Source organism: Podarcis raffonei, chromosome 8 (assembly GCF_027172205.1).
Source record: "Podarcis raffonei isolate rPodRaf1 chromosome 8, rPodRaf1.pri, whole genome shotgun sequence".
NCBI classification, from domain to species: Eukaryota; Metazoa; Chordata; class Lepidosauria; order Squamata; family Lacertidae; genus Podarcis; species Podarcis raffonei.
This window is the reverse complement of record NC_070609.1, coordinates 12,683,372-12,707,912: the sequence shown is the minus strand read 5'-3', so window position 1 is coordinate 12,707,912 and position 24,541 is coordinate 12,683,372. Positions and strand designations below refer to the sequence as shown.

The 24,541-nt window shown below is 43.8% G+C and overlaps 1 protein-coding gene across 1 annotated transcript; it reads right to left on the bottom strand.

The window, feature by feature from the left end:
* Positions 1–6,922: 6,922 nt before the first annotated feature.
* Positions 6,923–10,988, bottom strand: LOC128420373 (phospholipase A2 inhibitor and Ly6/PLAUR domain-containing protein-like). The gene is made up of 3 exons (XM_053401973.1): positions 10,801–10,988; positions 9,374–9,520; positions 6,923–7,111 (listed from the first exon to the last, which is right to left on the bottom strand). The coding sequence occupies exons 1-3, from the start codon at positions 10,940–10,942 to the stop codon at positions 6,963–6,965; spliced, it is 438 nt and encodes a 145-aa protein (XP_053257948.1). The 5' UTR covers positions 10,943–10,988; the 3' UTR covers positions 6,923–6,962.
* Positions 10,989–24,541: the final 13,553 nt, after the last annotated feature.

Below are 24,541 nucleotides of genomic sequence, written 5' to 3'. Positions count from 1 at the left end.
AGCCATCCGTTTGATGTGCTTTGCCTGAGCCTTTCCCGATCTTATTTTAACTGTTTAGAAACATATTAAATCCAAGCCCACAGTGTCTGTCTCTTTTAGGCCATAAAAAGAAACAAAGGAAATAAAAAACAATCCTTAATCTAAAACCACCAGACTTTGCTTATTTGGGATATAAAGGGAGAGTGCAAGCTGCAGAAGAATTCCTGTGGCTGAGCTATGGCCATCAAAGTACAATAGATGGCAATTGAGGGACATGAACATTGCAACTGCTTCCCTCTGCCCTGAGACCAGGGATTTGGAAGGTTGCCAGGGTAACTACCCATGGAACAAGGGTGGCTGGAAGGAAGGAGGAAGGAGAATTGAGAAGCTCTATGAGCAGGCTGCTAGAAGGCCGCCCACACTGCTGTGGGGTACAATCCCCTCTTAAAAGGCCTATGAAGGTCTAAATAGGCAAAGAAACCATATTTCTTAAAGCCACAACATTCTCTGATACGTCTCAGTTCTCCAAAGGAGCACAAACCTTGTGAGAGTGCCTGGAACACCCTGGGCTCTTGCCACCCGACTTTTGTAACCATACCCATTTCTTCCCTCTGCAAAGACTGCCCTTCACCACCATCCCCAACACCACCAAAGACCCTTTATTTGGCAAATTCTTCATGTGCCCCCTCCATGAGAGGTCCAGAGGGCTTCAACATGAGAAAAAGGTTTTGGAAACGGTATAGGTGCAATTTATTCAGAACAAAAAGCCAAGTTAATTGTAAACAATGTAGTGACGGAAGAATTTAAGATTGAGAAAGGAACACAACAAGGCTGCCCAATCTCTCCATTGCTTTTTATATCAGTCCTGGAAGTTTTGTTAAATATGATTAGAAGGGATCAAATGGTAAAAGGTATACAAGTAGGAGCCAAACAGTACAAATTGAAAGCATTTGCTTTTTTAAAAAAAGATATTTATTGAAATTTTCCACCTTAATACATTAAAAAATCAAAAAAGAAAAAACAAAAAAGTTAAAAACACATAAAGTTTACAATCCGTATTTTCAATAACATATTTCTCTGACTTCCCCACACCTCCCCTTCTTATATTCCAATTCAAATTGTTAGTTCAACAAGTTCTTATCCCCAATTTTTGACCTTTTTATATTTAATTCATTTTAGAAAAACCAATTTTAACTTATAAACATCAATATTTGTACATCAGTGCTCATTCTTAAAACCTTTTTCTAAAGTCGACCCAAATTCCCTTCCACGAATTCCCCAATTTTCATACTAATAACAAAACAAAATAAAAAAACAGATTATAATTGTACACCCTTTGGATTCCCAAACCCCACCCCACCCTTTCCCGGTTTCGATCCCCAACAAATGTCCATCAGTCTTAGTCTACTATCAGCCTGGAGACCTCACGTCCGAGGCTCTTAATTCTCTCTCAATTCCTCTCTGCCGGTTTTTTTGGTAGTGCTTAGTATTAAACACCAGATCTCGGAGAAGCTCTGTCCCAATAGGGTCCACGTTTCTTCCAGCCAGACCTCCATACTTAAAAGTGGAGCCCGAATCTTGTTTCTTACTCCTTTTAAGTCCAAATGTTCCGAAAGCTCCAACTCCCACCTTAATCAAATTTGTAATCCATAGGTCTTCAGATCTCCACATAAGGAGATCTCTCCATTCTTCAATCTCCAATTCAGACCAGATTTTCATCATCCAGTACTTATTTTCCTTTGTAACCATCATGTCAGGCCTCTGGCTCTCCTTTGTCATCTGCAACATTACATCTCCTCCTTCCTTTTCCTCAGAAACAACATATATCTCTTTCTCCACACTCTCAAATCTCTCAAGTTTCTCTTCTTGTCCAGCTGCATGAACTTCCTGAGTCAAATCCTTATCAAATTCAATAAATTTGTTTACTGTTAAGTCCAGAGTTGCAACATTGGTAGCCAAAACATCAATTTGGCCTTGTAACTTTCCCAAGAGAAGAAAAACTCTGTCCAATTTAGCTTGAATTTTTCCTCCTTCAGCCATTCTTGTAATGTCCCAAAACCCCCTCTAGAGGGATTTTGGTTACTTAATCTTCCTTCCAGTTCAAATCCAAAAATCAAGTTAGTTTGTATCAGTTCTTCCTTGTTTTCAACAAAATATAACCAAATTGTAACAAATATATCCAGCAGAGACAGCAGAAACAAAGTTCTCTTTTTCCTTCTTGACAGCTAATTTGACAGCTGTCAAACTCTTCTATATCTCCTCAACAGGCTCTCTCGTGGATCACTCCCGGGTCCGGGGGGGTGGCACTTCAGCTCTCAAAATTAGCTCTTATCCTCCAGTAAAATTACTTATACTGCCAAATCGTGAAATTAATGTCTTTTACCCAACAAAGAAGAAGAAGTTCTCTCGACCTTAGTTAACTAGTCCTTGCTTTAAATTATTTACAAGACGGGGAGACGGACTTCCTGTTTGCGCCTTCCCCTATCGTGCCTAATTCAAAAAAAAAAGTTTCTTTGCAAATCCAATTTCCGTACTACTCACGGGTTGTTGCTTTTAAAGTCCAATTGTTCACAAGAAGAAGTCAGCACTCTCCGACCATGGCATGCAGCTTCACTCCGCAGGAGAAGCAGTCGACTCTCAGCACCGCACCGCTCGCCCCGTCCCCCGTTCCGAAGCCTTTAAAAAGGCTCCTTCGCGGGTCAGGGGGGCGCAAATGGTTCCCGCTGAGTCACCAGGTTCACAGGCTTTAGCGCCTGTGATTTCTGAGGGTCCCCGCGTCACTGCAGCGGCAAGACCCAAATCCTGCGGAGCCGATTCCCTCCGGAGCTCGGAGGGAATCCGCCATTAGTCGATGGCGCTATCCCGGAAGTCCAAATTGAAAGCATTTGCTGATGATTTGGTATTGACTTTACAGGAGCCAGAATCAAGTACTAAAAGAGTATTAGAACTGATTCAAGAATTTGGTCAGGTAGCAGGTTTTAAGTTGAATAAGATGAAAACAAAAGTTTTGGAGAAAAATCTAACTGAGATTGAGAGAGATAAGTTTCAGAAGGAGACAGGATTGACACTGGTTAAGAAAGTGAAATATTTAGGGGTAAACATGACTGCTAAGAATGTGAATTTATTTAAGGATAATTATGAAAAATGTTGGACTGAAGTGAAAAAGGATTTAGAAATATGGTCAAATTTGAAGTTATCGCTTTTAGGCCGAATTGCTGTGATAAAAATGAATGTATTGCCAAGAATGTTGTTTCTGTTTCAAACACTGCAAATTGTGGATAAAATGGATTGTTTTAAGAAGTGGCAGAGAGATATCTCTAGATTTGTCTGGCAGGGCAAGAAGCCTCGTATAAAATTTAAGATATTAACAGATGCAAAAGAAAGAGGTGGATTTGCCCTGCCAGACTTAAAACTTTATTACAAATCAGCCGCTTTTTGCTGGCTGAAAGAATGGCTGCTTCTTGAAAACACTGATGTGTTGGATTTGGAAGGTTTCAATAATGTATTTGGTTGGCATGCATATTTGTGGTATGATAAGGTCAAAGCACATAAAGCGTTTAAAAGCCATATTGTCAGAAAAGCACTGTTTAATGTTTGGTTAAGATACAAGGATCTGCTTGAAAATAAAACCCCAAGGTGGCTGTCACCAATGGAAGTGAAAGCTCAGAAAAAACTCAATATGGAGGCTAAATGGCCGAAATATTAGGAAATTTTGGAACAAGAGGGAGACAGACTAAAATTGCAGAACAAAATTTTTTTTTCCTTCCAGTAGCACCTTAAAGACCCACTAAGTTAGTTCTTGGTATGAGCTTTCGTGTGCATGCACACTTCTTCAGATACACTGAAACAGAAGTACTTCTGTTTCAGTGTATCTGAAGAAGTGTGCATGCACATGAAAGCTCATACCAAGAACTAACTTAGTGGGTCTTTAAGGTGCTACTGGAAGGAAAAAAAATTTTTGTTTTGACTATGGCAGACCAACACGGCTACCTATCTGTAACTAAAATTGCAGAGTTTTGAAAAATTAAAAAATAGAGTGCGAGATTGGCTCCATTATTATCAAATAATGGAGGCATATAATTTGGACAAAAAAATTGGCTTCCAGGTGGAAAAATCAAAACTGGAAACAGAACTGTTAGATCCCAAAACTAAGAACTTGTCAAGAATGTATAACTTGCTGTTGAAATGGAATACTCAAGATGAAATGGTGAAATCTGCTATGATTAAATGGGCACAAGATGTTGGACATAATATTATGATGGCTGACTGGGAACAGTTATGGACCACTGGTATGAAATTTACGGCATGCAATGCCTTAAAAGAGAATTTAATGAAAATGATCTATAGGTAGTACATGACACCAGTCAAGCTTGCAAAAGTTTACCATTTGCCTGATAATAAATGCTGGAAATGTAAGGAGACAGAAGGTACTTTCTTTCACCTTTGGTGGACATGCCCAAAGATTAAGGCATTCTGGGAGATGATCTATAATGAAATGAAGAAGGTATTTAAATATACCTTCCTGAAGAAACCAGAGGCCTTTCTCCTGGGCATGGTTGGCCAATTGGTGCCAAAGAAAGACAGAACATTTTTTATGTATGCCACAACAGCAGCAAGAATACTTATTGCAAAGTACTGGAAGACGCAAGACCTACCCACCAGGGAAGAATGGCAGATGAAACTGATGGACTATATGGAAATGGCGGAAATGACTGGCAGAATCCGAGACCAGGGAGAAGAGTCGATGGAAGAAGACTGGAAAAAAATTAAAGTATACTTAAAAAAATATTGTAAAATTAATGAATGGTAGAAAGATGTTGGAATGGATTTACTTGGTTTTAGCAGAAAGGTTATAAAGAATTAAGTAAAAATGGACTGTTAATGGGTTAAGGTGTAAAATTCAAGGTTAAATTGTGTTAAGATAAATTAAGGAACAAAATTTGAGAAAGAGGGAAAGGTCTTGCTGGAACAATTATGAAATAGAATAAAAAAAGGGAGGCATGAGGAAGTCAAGGAAATAAGTAAATGAAAGATAATGATATGAAAATACTGGATGTTAATGTTTTTCTTTTTCTTTTTTTCCTTTTTTTGCTTTAGTGTTGTATTTTTTATTTTTTTTGAAGTAATGTAATCTTTTTTATTATTACTGTCTGTTTTTCTTTTTTCTGTAATTGTTAAACTTCAATAAATATCTTATAAAAAAAAGAGAAAAAGAGCTTATTCTTAATTTTACAAATACAGACACAGAACACAGTTTTATTTGCCATACCATTTTATTGTGATCATGATCAAGAGAAGTTTAAGCATACACTGTAATATCATGAGGAAGAGTACCCAAGCCCCACTTTTCTACTTTAGCTTTTCCATCCCTGCATCCCATTCACCCTAAACTAATGCCAAATAGGGGACTCTGCAGACCTGTGAACCCCACTTTCTCTGCACTCCCAATATCAGGTAAGCAACTTCCTCCTTCACTGTGGCTGCAAATCATGGATGTCAAAGGGGAAGACTTTGCTATCTTCTAATTACTCATCAAGGTTGGACTTCTTTACTCTTCAAGGTTGGTGGTGCTGCAGTATGACAGCATTGTGCTTGGTTGATTTTGTCAAAAATGTAATCATAAGTCATTGATGTCCTTGCCAGCCTGCAAAAATCCCGTGTTGCACAGCCTTTGAAAGCCATATCAGAAAGATGAAAGCCATCTAATAAAGAGAAAAAAGCATAGTCATACAAATCCTTGGGTAGTACCAAGGTCACAGGGTGCAGGAGACAGAATGGGAACATTTTAATCATTATAAACTGTATTGTGCATATAGAAACATGTTAAAATCACATCCTAATATTATACTGATGTTTCAATAAATAAATAAAAGTCAACTTAAGAACAAAGTTGACTGATGTAGCAGGGGCCCAACCCACATGGATATGGAATTCAAAATCCATGGCTGCTTTAAGTTGTTTTTTTTTAAGGCTCTTTAAATTTCTCTCTCTCTCTGTGTGTGTGTGTGTATGTGTGTGTGTATATATATATATATATATATATATATATATATATATATATATATGTGGGTGGGTGTTTGTAATTTAACAAACAGATTATTTGTCTCTTTCACATATACATGTACACACCAGAGGCAGAAGCACATAGTCTCATCCAGGCGCCCCATGGGACACAGAAGCCGTTTAACTGGCTATGAGCCGCCCCAGAACTGAACAACCCGCTTGGTGAGTTCCTGCACCGCACTGTGGCGCGTCACGTCACAGCACAGGGACTTGTTTCCGCGGTGTTGGAAATCACGCACACAGATGCCAGAAATTGTGTCTTCACATGTGCAGACTTGCGAGGATGCTGGAAATCGCATCTGCGCATGTGCAGACTCAGGCAAATGCCAGAGATCGCAGGTGGGCACACTCACGCGCACTCGCTATCCAACCCACGGAGGGGCTCTGTGGGACTGATCCAGCCCAGGCAAGGTAAATCTTGCGAACACCTAGCCTCATCCGTATAGGTAAAGATGGTCAAGGACCCCTGGACGGTTCAGTCCAGTAAAAGGCAACTGTGGGGTTGTGGCGCTTATCACGCTTTCAGGCTGAGGGAGCTTTCATTTGTCCACAGACAGCTTTCTGGGTCATGAGGCCAGCATGACTAAACTGCTTCTGGTGCAACAGGATACCATGACGGAAGCCAGAGCACACAGCAACACCATTTACCTTCCCACTGCAACAGTATTTATCTACTCGCACCGGAGTGCTTTTGAACTGCTAGGTTGGCAGGAGCTGGGACAGAGCAACGGGAGCGCCACCTACTCACATTATATGCAAAGCCAAGCCTATTGGAACGCTAATATTATTTGGGGAAAGTAAACTCCCCTTCCCGTACACATACTATGTATTTTCTGGCAGGAAGCCACAGACTGAATGAGAGAGCACCCCCCCCACACACCCTAGCAAACTGTGTCCACCTCCCACCTCTGGCTCAATGGTTAACCACAGTACTTACAATTAGCCATCACAAACTCTATGCACAGATTCTCTTCACCTCTACACCTGACAGTCTCTGAGTCCTGACAATCTTCAAAGCTGGAAGAAATACAGCCTGGGCACACCAAACCATTGTAGGGCGGATCCGACTCTGCCAAAAGCAACCATTAGAATCAACACCTGAATCCAGACCAGATTTCTCTATTTTAATTCCTAGGCTTCAGTTATCTAATCCTATGAGAAGTTGGCAATGTTTCCATCACATTCTGCTTCTAGAATCAAGCGTGCATTCAATGCAGTTGAAGAGTCTGACAACCAGCTTATGAAGAAAAGGGAGCAATTTTAGCTGCTGCTGTCCTGAGATAGACTGGAGAGACTCTACCCACACTTATGGGTGAATTTCACTCTTGAGGGGAGAGCTGGACTTACTGCAGGAGGTGACAAAGAAACATCTTGGCACCAACATCTTTGCAAGATTCTTGTGGGAAGTTGAGATTTACCAGGTTGTAATGCTAGGTGAGAAGGCCTGTCATTTGGGGAGAGAGATTAGGAACTACTTTTGCACTTATTTTCTCTCACTCTCTTTCTTCTCTTTCATGCTGTTGATAAATAAGTGTTATGTTTAATAGTTGCATCTGAGTTGAATGGTCCTAAATGGAGTAACTATGCCCCTGAAGGACCAGGTGCACAGCCTGGGCCTCATTCTGGACTCACAGCTGTCCATGGAGGAACAAGTTAATTCTGTGTCCAGGGCAGCTGTTTACCAGATCCATTTGTTAGGCAGGCTGAGACCCTGTCTGCCTGTATACTCTCCTGCCAGAGGGGTGCATGCTCTGGTTACCTCCCACTTGGACTACTGCAGCACACTATAATAATACTGCAGCCCCATAATACAACATTTTATACAGACATATGCAGATATCAGCTCATTAAGAGGCATCAGAGAGAATTTGTTGACTTGCCATTTATAAACTCTATTTTTGGAACAAAGCCTGTTGCCATTAATGAGAACTTGACAGTCAAAGGAGAGATAAGAGGACTGAATACCAAAATAATTGGACAGAGAAGGAGATGAATAAAAAAATGCCTGCTGTGTGTTAACAATACAAAAACTTTGCTACAGAAGATGTGAGCCACAGAAACGACTGATTAGACTGAGAATCAGGATGAATAATATTAGTTTTGAATTTGGAAAAATAGCCGAAACATGAGAGACATGAATGAGGATGAATATCTCTAGACAACTAGAACATGGGAATTCCCCAAAATTATTTATTATTGTAATATATAATTGGTGGTATTGTTATTATTGGAATATGCATTGATTTGATTTGATATTAATTGGAAGATTGTTATTGAAAATGAATAAAAAAATTAACACAAACACTGGCTCCCAGTATGTTTCTGGACATAATTCAAAGTCTGGGTGCTGGCCTTTAAAGCTATAAACAGCCACAAACTAGTATACCTGAAGAAACATCTCTACCCCCATCGTTCAGCCTGGACACTGAGGTTCAGTTCCAAGGGCTTTCTGGTGGCTCCTTCACTGCAATAAGTGAGGTTGTGGGGAAGCAGGCAGAGGGGCCTTCCTCGGATCTGCACAACAGGATAACACCCAGGGTCAGCACGGCTATCAGGGAACAAGGAGGACGTGTGTTCTTCTCTCTCTCTCTCTCTCTCTCTCTCTCTCTCTCTCTCTCTCTCTAATCCCCCAATTTATCCAGGGTGTTTTCTCCACATTCTCAGGGGTCATCTGAAGCTCTTGATCAATCAACGGTTAACATAGGCTATCTGTTTTCTCTTTGAGAAACAGGTGGTGAGGGTGATTCTAACCATCTCCCATGCAAACTAGGAGAAGAATCTTGGTCTAGAACAGTAGCATTAGTCTATTCTATGGGTACCTGTCCGGGAACTGACATCGGAGCTAGAGGCGGAGGGAAGGCTCTCAAATGATGCTGGAGAAGGGCCCAGCAGGGAGAGAGGCAGCTCAGCAGAGGGGGAAGCAAATCAGCGCAACACCAGGGATAAAGGGGGGCAGATGGGGGAATCGGCGAGAGGGCTCCAGGACTCTTCACTGGACACCAGCGGGGAGAGCACAGGTCCTCCGCTACCCATGCCCTCCCTGCGCAGAAGACTTCCGCCCAGGGAGAGTAGGAGGAGACTGAGCGTCAAACAACTTTTATGTTGGAAAAGGTTTAAGAAACGCCCACTGACGGATTCTGCTAGCGACTGAGGCAGCCACGAAGAGAAGGGCTGTCCAGACAGAAAGGTTTAACAAGGCAATTTGGCCTGGAGAGGCGGCAGCTTACGCACGAGCAACCCCATACTCATTACAGTACCCAAGGATGAAACCTGAAACCGAAATGACCTTCATTCTCAGGGTATGTAGATTCAAAAGCATGCAGATATTTACCGGGTGCGGATTGGTTATTGCAGTAATCACCCTGACAGCAGTGTATTCTACGTCGGAAATATATATCTTCTAGTGTAGTAAAGCTGTAATCCCCTGGCGTACAATCTGAAGTGCATCCCCAATTTTCTGTTTTTATTATCATATCATCTGTGAGAGGGACAAAGAAAGAAATAGGTACAATTCAAAACCAAAATTTTTCAAATCAGCCCCCTAATGATTGAAATTTATATGATGCTTCCTAATACAGTCTTACCTCGGGTTAAGTACTTAATTCATTCCGGAGGTCCGTTCTTAACCTGAAACTTTTCTTAACCTGAAGCACCACTTTAGCTAATGGGGCCTCCTGCTGCTGCCGTGCCGCTGGAGCACGGTTTCTGTTATCATCCTGAAGCAAAGTTCTTAACCCGAGGTACTATTTATTTGTTAGCAGTCTGTAACCTGAAGCGTATGTAACCTGAAGCGTATGTAACCCGAGGTACCACTGTATACATATTGATGCAACAGAGAAGTGAGATAAATGCTGCTGAGTGACAACATCTTTACCCAAAAGAAAAGTGCCTAACCTGCTGATAACATAATAAATGATGTAAGGAGGGAGCTGTAGCCCAAGAAAGGAAAAGAGGTGGTAAGGGAACAACTAGCTATTTTAAGTCAATTCCAATCTCCAGCGCCCGATGAGCTGCACCCAATGATACTAAAGGAATTTGTGGATGTAATAGAAATACAATTAAGAATCACCTAGCATATTACACTCTTTGCTTAAAACAGGCAAGTGATTCATGGGGGGAAAGGATGGGGCCCTGTGGCTATGGACTCTCTAGTCCAATTTTCAAACTATGGCATGATAGAGTTAATTCATTCAAATCAAGATGCACCAGAAACATTAACTTCCTGTTTTATGGTTACACTACAATATTATTTGTTGTTACAACATTGTTACAATATTTATTGCTAAAATACAGACAATAGAGTTGGTTTGTCCTCTCTATATACAGTATTGTTCCTACTTCTTGAAGAGCCCCAGCAGATTGTATTATTTCCTGCTCTTTCCTTTTCCCTTTACTCTTTTCATTCCCTTGATTTCACCTCAATCTGGCTCTCACAAAATGAAAAATGTTTTGCAAGTAAGCCTTTGTGGGGAGATAGACAGACAGATGGATGATAGGTAAATGTTCTTTTAAAAATAGATCTCTTGTGGCTTCATTTGATTTTAGAATGTATCTGTCAGAGTTTGAAGATGTGAGCTGTCACCGGATTGTTACACTTCTTGACATTTTGACGAGAGCACAGTCTGTGGTCATTTTGCATTCATACATGCACATCATCATCATCATCATCATCATCATCATCATCACTATTATTATTATCCCCTGATAATACAGGACCCACACACTCAGCTTTATTGGACTAAGAGGCTTTACACTCACCTAAATTAAATCGAGTAAAATTTGAAACGCAGCTATCCTCTCCATTACGACAGACCTCTGGCACTCCCCTTCCACGGTAAATATGCCAGTAACATTGATGCAACACATCTGGGAGGAAAGAGTAGGAAACAATCAGTGCCATGGGTTTCTCATTCCTTGAGAAATGACATCTACGTACATTCACAGAGAGAAATCTGACATTGATCTCAGCTGTTGGATGCAAACCACTATTAACAGACACGAGGAATCTTACTTATCTCAAGATTCCACATGTGTACACACACACACACACACACACACACCATCTCGTCTATCTCTCTCACACACAAATATACACAGACACAGACAGATGCACAGCCTTATTCCCATTCACGCACATTTCCCTGCACCTCAACACATGGTGATAAGAAGATTCAAACCTCCCTCTCATAGTCCCAGTGTTGTTCTCAGTTCTTGCCATCACCAACCATTTGAGCAGTGACATTTTAGATAGGATTTCATAAGTCCTATCACACACTTCCATACACAGCCACATTATTGGTGCTGGTAAGTGTGCTACCAACAGCCCAAAAAATAGCTGTTGGCTAGATGGGGAGGGCCTGGAGGTTATGGGAAGAAAGGTGCAGCAGGAGATGCTTCCCCATCTACCTTCCTTCCCAAATACTGCCAGTTGCCAACACAGGGATGGCAGGTAGGCAACCTGTTACAGGCTGCATGAGGTCTTCATGAAAGTGTATCAATACCAAACAGGGTAGCCAGAACAGCACAGGAAGCGCAACTGTTTACCTTGAAGTCAAGCAGCAGCTGAGATCCCTGTGTTTTATTCCACCCACTCCCCATTTCTCCATTTGGTGTCACCAATCACTGCTTCAGGAAGAAAAAATATGAAAGAATCTGGGAGTCCCATTGTTGAGCTGACCTCAAGTAACAGAAATACCCTCTACTAGTGTAATAGTCACCTTTACAAAATTTGCTACACCATCTGAATGTGAGGTATGTATGAAGTGCATGTCCATGATGCATGTTGGACACATTTGTGCCCCATTCTAAACTCCTAATACTCCACTCTTCTATTTACACTTGTTTTACTCTGAATGACAAGAAATAATGACTCACTGCCTTGTGGTTGAGTTCAGTTGTTTGCAATTTGGAGCAGTCCCTTTATTCTGCTGGGCCACTGATTCCTTACGGCTGAAACTGAGTTGAGATTCTATGGGTCATTCACAAATCCTTGTGAATGAACCATAGTCTTCACTCTTTTTAACACTCAGAACCATGTTCGCTTGGCTCCTTTAATCCACCTCTAACCCATTCAACTCAACCAAGCTCCCAGTCAAAAGAAAATAAACATAAAAGCAGTGCTCCTTTCCAGACTTCAAAATGAGGTCTGTAACTTAGAACATGTAACTGAAGTTTGCTGGTCTTCTCCCCTCTCCAAAATTTAGAGTCCAGATTCTCAGATCCTCCTATTGTCCATATTTTCAGCTCCTTTTCTCTTCCAAAAACCTATTTCAGTCTTTCCATTCTGACCCCTGCTAACACCCATCCAGATATGATTAAGAGAAACATTCCTACTCACCAGAAGAAACTAGGACAAAGAGAAAGCACATACTCAGGAAAGCCTTCATAATGCCAGAGCGATCAAAAGCCAAGGAGCACTCAGAACGAACCACCAGGTGAGCTGTGGAAGAAGAAGCTGACTTGGGGGAATTTATAGACGAAGGAAAGGTGCCTGGGAGTTCCAGCTGGGAAGGAGTGGTGGGATATTATGGAAACACAGAGTGCATGCTATCCCCGAAATCCTGTTTTTTAAAATTGGAACACAAAGCTCCTTTTTGATTGTGGATGCAATCATTTTTAGGACTTCTGTGGCAGCCAGCCAGATGCCTCTTCCAGTCCAACCGCACCCTCATTGTTAATTAACTGGAACTTTAAAGAAGTGAATTCCTTCCAGTCTTTCTCCAGCTCCTTCCAGTCTTTCTCTTATCACAATGCCTGTGGAGCAAACATATTCCCAACAAGGCACAAAGTAATGAACAATTGGCATGTCACACACACATCTCTTTATCTTCCCAGCAATCAGGTGAACCTGGAACCTGCTTGTATCCATGGAACCTCTCCTTTGCATAGTCAGTTTTGTAGCTTCTCAGTATCTTTTTAAACGTAGTCATGATGGCTACCTTCCCTCCAGTATGAGAGGCAGTAAGCCTCTTACTACCAGTTGCTGCAGATCACATGTGGAAGATGTGGTCCCCAAAGGGATGCGAACACAGCACCACTGCTTTCTGGGCCTACGGATCGATTTGAAAGTGAGGAGACCCAGAGATTTGTGTGTGTCAGACACTTCCTCTCCTAACAGGGGTGGCTGCCTGAGGCTCAGAAGAGAGAGAAAATAAAAGTTTCAGATCTCTGTGGTAGGGCTGATAGGGCCGATCTTACTCAGGGCTTGCTCTACAACAATGGCTCCAGCCTCGGATGAAGTTTTTTTTTGGGGGGGAGGTCCATGGACAATCACACATTCTAAAGAATAGCCCCCAGAGGAAGACAAACACCAGAGAAGCATGTGGGAGAGCAACTGAAAACAAGTTGGACAACACAACCCGAAGCTTCACAAGAGAAACACGCCTACATGATAGGAATGAACCAGTTTTCTGATTTGACTGACACAATGTTTAAGCAGGAAATGCTTAAGTTCAGTCTTAAGTGGGGCCATCACTTAATACTGTTCCTGGCACACTCAATATTGTTGGATGGAAGTATGTTTTGAATTGTAATTGTTTTTAGAATGTATTGATCTGTTTCTACTTCATTTTTGTTTTTCAATCTTATGCCTCTTTGCTGACTTAGGCCCCTTGAGGAGGAAGGGTGGGATATAAATTCAATAAATAGTAATTGTGTGTTCAGACCTTTAAACCTCCCCGTTAAACAAATTCAGACAAGACTCAAATTTTGGTTTGGTTTTTGGCAGAATTTAGACCACAACTTTATTTATTACAGCAAGTGAGTGGTTGCATAGGCCCTGATTCGACTAGCTCCCTGTACCATTGCAGGTAGCGCTGACCCAGAGCACCAGCATAGGTCAGCCTAGGCTGAACATCCACATAGGCGGAAAGCTGGGAACAGGTTATGTCCACCAGCCAGATGTCTCCCTGGACTCCGGCACAGGCACAACCCCCTCACAGGGTTGACCAAACCATTGAGTCCCTGGATTCCTTTAATGGAATACCCTTCACATAGGGATGGCGAGAGCGTTCCCCCATCCCTATCACCTGAACCACAGCCTATCCGCCACACGAGCTCCATGCTCGCCGACAACCACTCAAACCTGTAACCAATCCCTTAAGCCTGCTGACACGGAGGTCAGCCAAAAAAAATCATTCCCAATCACAGACAGATGAACCCCATCAAGCCTGTAAAGGGATGCATCATGGAAGGTAATGCCTGGGTGACAGCTCACCATCCCTGCCCAAGGCCAGAACTTTTTTGGCCACTGTGCTCTGGGCGCTCATCTTGGCCCTCCCGGTGGCAGCTGGGCATTGGCTACCTTGCCACATGTCACTGCCATCAGTGACCAAATTTTGAGTCCAGGAAGAGTCTCCTTCAACTCTTCAAAGTCCTCCTGCAAGTGGCACCACAAGCTCAGCCAGGGGCTTCCACCAATTGCGCCCAGCTGCACCACCACCACCGCAGGCGTGCCTCCGCAGACACCTTCGCCCGCACCATTGAGAGAAGCCCCTCCCAAGGCATTCCTCGTCTGGACACCCAGAAGATGCTCATGTGGTCAGGGAGCCTGAACCTGCATCCGAATTCAGACTCCACCACCCTCTTGCTGACCCAGTGGACAATGCTGTGCCCGACTATCCAGACATGCAGGATAGGCTGACCTAGGAATGAACAATATAACATTAGCAACTGCACCTCAATGCCGCATCCGAACATAAGCCTTGTATGCTTCAGATTTCCAGCGGCCTAGGTCCTTAATCCTGTCGATGGACAGGGCCCAATGTGCAGCAGTGGTAGCTGCTCCAATATGAAAGGAATGAGGTGTGAACTCGCTGGCCGACAGGCGGCATGCTGCGATAGCCTTACACATTAGAGCAGCAAATTGATGCCTTCTTAACAAGGATCCATCCTTGTGAACCAGGAAGGGACCATCCCCAGGTGGGCAAAGTGACAATATTTATTGGCATCCTTAACTGGACAAGGGCCGGGCTTACCAGTAGCAGGCAGCCTCATCAAGGCGCCTTTGCCCAACTGATCAGTTTTTGAATTGTGAATAGTGAGCACCAGATCAGCATCAGACAGCTGAATGTTCTGCAAAAACAAGCCCATAGGAGCCCCTCCACCTGCTGACTCCAGCACCACTTCACCCACACGCAGTGCACCAAAAAATGCAATTGGAAATGCTGCCAAAAAGAGTCTCACTTCATAAGTAGACCAGCAAATTAGCCTCAGCATGTTGCGCATAGCGCAAATAATGTCCAATGCGACCGGCCGTCTTCCTGGCACCCTAGGTGGCCACAATCTGGCCCAGCCCTCCAGAGCCTTGTGCACCACAAACTTTGCACAGGGGTCTCAGGAGTAAAGGGACTTACAGAAAAATGAAATGGCAGACGACTGAATTCAGATGGACTTCACAGCACGACCCATCAAACACAGGTGAGCCAAATACTGCAACACCTGCTGTGTAGAAGGTGACTCTATGCTAGGACTAGTTGTGAGCTGCACCCTGGAAGCTAAAAACTCCATCCAGGCCTTCTTATAAGACCTCAAAGTAGAAGGAGAAATAGATGCCACCACTCCCTGGAAAACTAGCTGCTACCAAAGTTTCAAAGTTGGACTGGGAAATATTCCAGAAGCTTCTGGGCACCTGGAGCCAGGGATCTGAAGCGCTCCATCTGAAAGCAGGATAGGGCATCAGAAATATCATTATTAGCGCCAGGAATAAAACGTGCGGAAAACACAATATTAAACCCGAGGCATCGCAGCACAAACATGCTCAAGAAGGCAGAGGCTCTGCTGGAGCAGGATGACTGCCTTGCCCAAATGCTCACCATAGCCTGCTTATCTGATGAGAAACAGACCCACCGGGTACTTGAACCCCTTGGTCCAGATGTGCACTGCTACTACAATGGGGAAAAACTCAAGAAAGGTTAAATCGCGGGTAATAGCAGGGTCTTGCCAATGCTCTGAGTGCACCAGCATCCACAGAAATAGAGCCCCAAACCTAATGAGCCAGCAGTATCCGAATGGACCTGAAAATCAAATTGCAGATTCAAGGTATCCTGTCACAAGGATACACCATTGAACTCCCTCAGGAATTCCAGCCACATCTGGAGGTCTGCCTTGACCTCCCTGTGCAATCGCACCCGATGATGAGCAGAACGCAGGCCTGCGGTAAGCCTGGTCAGTGTGTCCGGGGCCGAGTTGGGGTGGCCGTCCATCAGCAGATAGAGCTGAGTGTCATCAGTGTATTGGTGACAACCCAGCCCAAAGCTCCGGACAATCTGGGCGAGGGGGCACATAAAGATGTTGAAAAGCATCGGGGAAAGGATTGTGCCCTGCGGCACTCCACACACCAAGGAGTGGCGTGATGACATCTCCCTCCCTAGCGCCACCCTCTGTCCCCGACAGAGATGAAGGAGCGCAGCCATTGTCAGGCTGTGTCCTGAATCCCCACGTCGGCAAGGCAGTGATCCAGAAGATCATGAGCGACCATGTCAAAGGCTGCTGACAAATCTAAAAGAATCAGCAGCCCCGACCCGCCTCGATCCAGTTGTCTACGGAAGTCATCTGTTAGGGCGACCAGAGCCGTCTTGGTCCCGAAACCAGGACGGAAACTGGACTGAAATTGATCTAAAGCTGATGTTTCCTCCAGAAACCTACCAAGCTGTTCAGCAACCGCTCTCTCAATTACCTTACCCAGATATTAAAGATTCGAAACTGGGCAGTAATTGGATAGATCTAAAGGATCTAATGAAGTTTTCTTTAAGAGCGGACACACCACTGCTTACTTCAACTCCCCTGGGAATGTCCCCGTGCCAAGGGACAAATTGATGATTTCAACTAGGGGGGCCCGCACGATGTCTGGACATGCTCTAATCAGCCAAGATGGGCACGGGTCAAGGAGAAAAGTTGTGGGCCTACCAGCTTGGAGGAATCTGTCCACATCAGCGGGGAGTATCCATTCAAAATGGTCCAACAATAGACCTGAAGACAGTCAAGGGGCCTCCAGTTCCATTACTGTATCCAAATTGGCAGGGAGGTTACAGCGGAGCAGCAGGACTTTCTCTGCAAAAAATCTTGCAAATGCCTCACAGCTATGAGAAATTTGTGTTTATTAACTGATGCAAAGGAAAGAGGCAGATTTGCCCTGCCAGACTTTAAACTTTACTATGAATCAGCAGCATTCTGCTGGCTGAAAGACTGGCTGCTTCTTGAGAACACAGACATTTTGGATTTAGAAGGTTTTAATAATGTGTTTGGGTGGCATGCATATTTGTGGTACGACAAGGTTAAAGCACATAAGGCATTTAAAAACCATATTGTCAGGAAAGCATTGTTTAACGTTTGGATAAGATACAAGGATTTACTAGAAAATAAAACCCCAAGGTGGTTGTCACCAATGGAGGCTAAGGCTCAGAAAAAACTTAACATGGAGGCCAAATGGCCAAAATATTGGGAAATTTTGGAGCAAGAAGGGGACAGATTGAAATTGCAGAGTTTTGAGAAATTAAAAGGTAAAGTGCGAGACTGGCTTCATTATTATCAGATAATGGAAGCCTACAATTTGGATAAGAAAGTTGGCTTCCAGGTGGAAAAATCTAAATTGGAAACAGAACTGTTAGAACCCAAAACTAAGACTTTGTCAAAAATGTACAATTTGCTGCTGCAATGGAATACTCAGGATGAGACGGTTAAATCTGCTATGATTAAATGGGCACAAGACGTTGGACACAATATTATGTTTGCTGACTGGGAACAGTTATGGACCACAGGTATGAAGTTTATGGCATGTAATGCCTTAAGAGAGAATATTATGAAAATGATATACAGGTGGTACATGACCCCAGTCAAGCTTGCAAAAATCTATCATTTGCCCGATAATAAATGTTGGAAATGTAAGGAAACCGAAGGTACATTCTTTCACCTTTGGTGGACGTGCCCTAAGATTAAGGCTTTCTGGGAAATGATATATAATGAATTGAAAAAGGTATTTAAATATACCTTCTTGAAGAAACCAGAGGCCTTCCTCTTGGGCATGGTTGGCCAATTGGTGCAAAAGAAGGACAGAACGTTTTTTATGTATGCTACAACAGCAGCAAGAATACTTATTGCAAAGTATTGGAAGATGCAAGATTTACCCACTCTGGAAGAATGGCAGATGAAGATGATCGATTGTATGGGATTGGCAGAAATGACTGGCAGAATCCGTGACCAGGGAGAAGAGTCGGCGGAAGAAGATTGGAAGAAATTTAAGGACTATTTACAGAAATATTGTAAAATTAAAGAATGTTGAATGATGTTGGATTGAAATTAAGGGGTTTCCAGCTGTAATGTTTTGAGATAAGGATTTGCTGAGTAAATAACTTGAATTGGAATACAAGAAGGGGAGGTATGAGGAGGTCAGGGAAATATGTCATAGAAAATTAAGTATTGAGAACTGTATGTTTTTTTCTTGTTTTTTTCTTTTTGTTTGTATAAAATTGGAAACTTAATAAATATCTTTATAAAAAAAAGAGAGAGAGAAATTTGTGTTTAAATTTGGTTGTCCCCCTAAGAACGTTATCAACCTGATTATTGTAAAAAGTTGTGCCAGGCGAGAGCTAGCAGATGCAATGGAAGCTGTGAAGTAAGATTTCTTAGCAGCTTTCATTGCAATCTCATAGGCTTTCATAAGCATCCTAAAAGAAGTTCCTGAAGCTCCGTCGCGAGTCTGTCGCCATACCCACTCTAGCCGTCAGAGGTCCGCTTCATTTTCAGGAGCCCTTCAGTGAACCAAGGGCCCCGGTTTCGGCGGGGTTGCAGAGGGCGCTTAGGTGCGATCTCATTTATGGCTGCCAAGAACCAGTTGTTCCAGTCCTTGTCATTAGATGACAAGGTCATCTAATGAGTTGCCAGGGGGAGCAGGGTCCCGCATGATGGAATCCATCAGGATCCATCAGCCTCTGTGGGCAAGCTCAAAGCAGGGGAGGAGCGGAAAGTCAATCTTGGCTTTCAGAGCATAATGATCATACCATGGCACTTCCATGGCACTTCCACGGGGGCGGGGGGACATGATCACATGCCTGCACCAAAGATCAAATCCAGCGTGTGCAGGATCACATGCCTGCACCAAAGATCAAATCCAGCGTGTGGTCTGCTTGAAATATTTGTTGTTTAATGCCAATAAAGGAATTTGGATTGGATTATTTGCAATTAGTGTACTTGCAATATTGTGTACAGTTGCCTCCACCCAAAAAGGATATTGTAGAGTTGGAAAGGGTTCAGAAATGGGCAGTCATGATGAAGGGGAAGGAAAGATTACAATATTTGGGGTATTTTAGTTTAGAGGAAAGGCAAATGACAAGATGATAGAGGTGTATAAGATCATGATGCCTTAAACCTAGTGTTCCCCTCTATGGATGTGAATGATCTAAGAAAAAGCAAAACAAAAGAAGTACCATGGTTGGTTCACTTCCTGGTGCAACTGGACTTCTCTATGACCCTTCCCCTCTGCAGGGAGGTGGGACCGATTTGGATGGTCCGCCTATGCCACTTAATGTCTCCAAAAGGCTCCAGAGTGTGGTTGTGTTGTTGTTTAGTCGTTTAGTCATGTCCGACTCTTCGTGACCCCATGGACCAGAGCATGCCAGGCACTCCTGTCTTCCACTGCCTCCCACAGCTTGGTCAAACTCATGTCTGTAGCTTCGAGAACACTGTCCAACTATCTTGTCCTCTGTCATCCCTTTTTTCCTTGTGCCCTCAATCACCCCAACACCAGGGTCTTTTCCAGGGAGTCTTCTCTTCTCATGAGGTGGCCAAAGTATTGGAGCCTCAGCTTCATGATCTGTCCTTCCAGTGAGCACTCAGGGCTGATTTCCTTTAGAATGGATGCGTTTGATCTTCTTGCAATCCATGGGTCTCTCAAGAGTCTTCGGCGATTAGCCTTCTTTATGGTCCAGCTCTCACTTCCATACATCACTACAGTGGTACCTCAGGTAACATACACTTCAGGTTACATATGCTTCAGGTTACATATGCTTCAGGTTACAGACTCCGCTAACCCAGAAATAGTGCTTCAGGTTGAGAACTTTGCTTCAAGATGAGAACAGAAATTGTGCAGCAACGGCATGACGGCAGCAAGAGGCCCCATTAGCTAAAGTGGTGCTTCAGGTTAAGAACAGTTTCAAGTTAAGAACGGACCTCCGGAACGAATTAAGTACTTAACCTGAGGTACCACTGTACTGGGAAAACCATAACTTTAACTATATGGACCTTTGTTGGCAAGGTGATGTCTCTGCTTTTTAAGATGCTGTCTACGTTTGTCATCTCTTTTCTCCCAAGAAGCAGGAGTCTTTTAATTTCATGACTGCTGTCACCATCTGCAGTGATCATGGAGCCCAAGAAAGTAAAATCTCTCACTGCCTCCATTTCTTCCCCTTCTGTTTGCCAGGAGGTGATGGGACCAGTGGCCATGATCTTAGTTTTTTTATGTTGAGCTTCAGACCATTTTGTGCTCTCCTCTTTCACCCTCATTAAAAGGTTCTTTAAGTCCTCCTCACTTTCTGCCATCAAGGTTGTGTCATCTGCATATCTAAGGTTGTTGATATTTCTGCCAGCAGTCTTAATTCCAGTTTGGGATTCATCCAGCCCAGCCTTTCGCATGATGAATTCTGCTTATAAGTTAAATAAGCAGGGAGACAATAAACAGCCTTGTTGTACTCCTTTCCCACTTTTGAACCAATCAGTTGTTCCATATCCAGTTCTAATTTAGCAGAGTGTGGTAGGGGATGCTTTATCCCATGTTGATGACCTTTCAGCTGATTCCCTGGTAGTCCGCTGGAATGCAGAGTTAACCAGGGTGTCAAGAACGTGATTCAGACTCAGTTAGTGTACAAGGGGTCGAATCTGCAGATGAGGGAGAGGTGTTAGAGTTCAGAAAAAGCAGCCCCTCCTCTCCAGCGAAGAAACCTTTAGCTCTCACAAAGAAGAAGTTTTGGAAACCAGCCAAGGCATAGCCAGGCAACAGCAAATTAGGCAGGATCTGACAATGTGTCTTCTGAGGATGGGACAGGCCAAGGTTTTAGTCCCCATAGTAGGAGACTGGATAAAATGGAAGGTATGTGGAAAAAGCAGGACAGAAAGGCAGGGTTCTGGCCTCGTTCCTGTTGGAGGATTCAGACTAGAGCAACTATTGTAATGAGAGGAGAAAGGTGAAGCCATGAGCACTGCTGTGCCGCCTTGCCCTTCTGTCCTTGCAGTGAGGCACTCTGGGCAATGCACGTGGTTCTGGCAGTGCTGTCTGACCTTCCTCCCACTCCCTCCCTCCCAACCGGCCCAGGGGTGGGGCATGTGCAGGTATCCCTTGACTGGCTCTGAAGGCCCAACCCAGGCATGGCTTGCCTCCCTGTGCCTGTGACCTCGATAAAGTAACCTGTCATGGGGGTACCTTTGTTGCACTCCCTCAGAAATTTGCACCCAGGGCCAGAGTCCCCTGATCCCCCATGTTATGCTGCTGTCTGAAGTCTGTTGCTGGGATTCACAAGTGGGCAGAGTGGTGTTGCTGTCCAGTCCTGCTTTTAGGCTTTGCACAAGCATCTGGTTAGCTATTGCAACAACAGGGTTTTGCAACAGAAAGCCTGGTTCAGCAGGCTGATGTAAGCTCTGGCGAATTGAAGCTCGTGGGGAATCTAACTTCAGCCAAAATATTAATTGCCTCAAAGTGGTACTCACCCAGTGTACCTGCTGAAGAAGAGGAGACTCATAATGAACTTGCTGAAGAATCGTGGATTCACAATTTTGTCTAAAATCACCAGCCTGCTCACTTGGCTGAGTAAGGGAAGCCAACAGAGAGAAAGAATTGAGCCCTTTTGTAATATGTACCAGGGGTGGATAACCTGTGTTGTGGGGGTGAAATGTGGCCCCTGCATTCCTACATGTCACAGGGGAAAGACTGGGAAGAGGAGGTGTCAGAAGCTCAAGGGGTACCACAGCTTCTTAGTGAGCTGGGAGAGTCTATGGCAGAAAGAAATCCAGAAGCTGAAGCTGGCAAATGGCAGGAGGGAGGTCAAAAGGCAAAGATGAGCCCGACAGTTGAAGAGTCATGTGTGTCTCCCCCTCCTGCTGTGACAAGTTCCCCTTCAACCTCACCACAAGAACCAGGAGAGGGATGAAAAGGGCAGAAGTCTCTGATTGCTTGGGGGGAAAACCCCTGGAGAGCAGGAGACATAGACAGGTGTGGGGAGTCAGGGATCTTTAGTCTCAGCAACTGATTTCGTGGAGTATGACCCACAGGGAATGAGTTGCTGTGCTCATTGGTCTGACACACAGCCGTCTGTGAAGATCATGTTTTTGCTAATAAAGAGTTAATTCCAACTTGAACTGCATGATTTACTGAGTATGTGAGACATACAGACATATGACATATGGCAGACATGTCCAACACATCGATCATGATCTAATGGTCAATCGCTGGATGGATTTTGGTCAATTGCACTATGGCCAGGCAGCCTTTGCTCCTCCCTCACAGCTGGGGCTCTCGCCATCCCATGGGCTTGCAAGGCAGCTGTGAAAGGGATAGAGTTGCACCTCCACTTTCACCTCCCATGAGCTCCAGAGTGTGCACCAGTGGGTTAAATGGGGCTTGCGAGGGGCTCAGCTGCAGGAGGGAGAGAGCTGTGCCTCCGTTTTTGCTGTCCTGTGAGCTCCAGAGCTTGCGCCTCTCTTGCTTTGCTCTGCTAAGGAAGCCGCCCTTGGCTGGGCGGTCCTCACTGGGTGCTGCATGGCCTCACTCATGCGGCAGGAAGAGCATGCAGTGGTCCCCCTCAGGAGAGCAGGAAAGTGGGGTGCGAGGGTGCTGATGTTCTGCATTTGGGACGAGGCTGATAAAAGGAGAGCACCTTTCCTTCCTCCTCAATGCAGAGTGGCCTGTGGCTTAATCAGCTGTCATCTCCATTTGGGCAATACATGCAAGAAGATGATGGAATCCACCATGAATCTGTGCTAAGAAAGGTTTTTTTCCTGGCCACCAACAACGCCTTATCCCTTGCCCCTAAAGTGAAGATATGAAGAATGACCATGGGAGAGTGGGGTCAATCACTGCCAGTTTTTATTACTGGATACTTGAAGTTGGACATGCCTGACATATGGAAGTGAATTTGGAAGGTGAGTAGAGGAATCATAAAGTAAGCCTTGCCACTGGCTGTATCACAAGCGAGTTTTCATCTCCAAAGGAAATAGAAAAATAGTTGAATAAATTGCTCATTTCATAACATTAAATGAAACATGGTCAGTGTTTGTCAAGCTCAAGCCTAAAATAATGGGGCAAATATGACTGCAAAATACAATGGTGCACAAGCAAACATTCAAGAAGAATACTCAACGTCTCCCCCCCCCCTTTGTGGTTGTCACACAATCAACTGATGTGGAAATTTTGCTGTTGAATGCCTACCTGAAGCAATTACCTTTTTTTTTGGGGGGGGGGGGGGAATTCAACCTGTTTCCTACCTTTCAATTCCAGTCCTGATTGAAAGGAATTCCAGGAACAGTAGCTTCTGCAGAGAGGTCATTTAGCAAACTTAAGTTAATTAATAATTATTAATTATTTAAGGACTACAATGTCTCAGGAACATCTTGTGGATTTGGAAAGGCTAAGTAAATTAAATAATCAAGCATTGCCAGAACAATTAGTTTTCATGCTGTGATTCTAAAGTTTTCACAAAAACGGCCAGAAACAATCCTTTTCTAAAGTACTCTGTTTATCCATCTATCATCTTTCTATCTATCTTTACTAATGCTAATGTTTTGTGATTATCTGATCTGCATTTCAATATAAAAGGATGTTTTGATGTGAATTCTTTCTCCTTATTTGTATTGTAGCACAAAGAAAGATGTTCAAATCAAATGTGCTTTCATTCCATCATGGGACTGAAACCACCTTGGTCATGCTGGGCGATGATCTCCAACAGGCTAGGTACAGAGGTAAAAGTTGTTTCCTGGTTCTGCTAGATCTCTTAGACGCTTTTGATACCATTGACTGTGACTGTGGTATCCTGCTGGACTGTCTAGAGGTGTTGGGAGGTGGGAGCACTGTTATGCAGTGGTTCCACTCCTTCCTCATGGGCAGTGTCCTGAATGTGTAGCTGGGGAATAAGTGTTCGGATCGCTGAGTGCTCACTTGTGGGATATCTCAGTACTCCATCCTCTCCCTCATGCTTTTTAACATCTATATGAAACCACTGTGAGAGATCAACAGGGTTTTTTGTGAGTGATATCCAGCTCTACCTCTCATTTAAATTGGAATCAGTGAAGGCACTGAATGTCGTGTGTGAGTATCTGGAGGTGGTTGGAGGATGGATGGCAGTTGACAGATTGAGGCTGAATCCCAACAAGACAGAGGTACTGTTTCTGAGGGACAGGAGCTGGCGGGTGTCGGGGACTCTGTAGTCTTGAAGGACCAAGTGCACAGTCTGTGTGTCATTTTGGACTCACTGCTTGCTGTCCATGGAGGCACAGGTCAAGTCTGTGTCCAGGGCAGCTG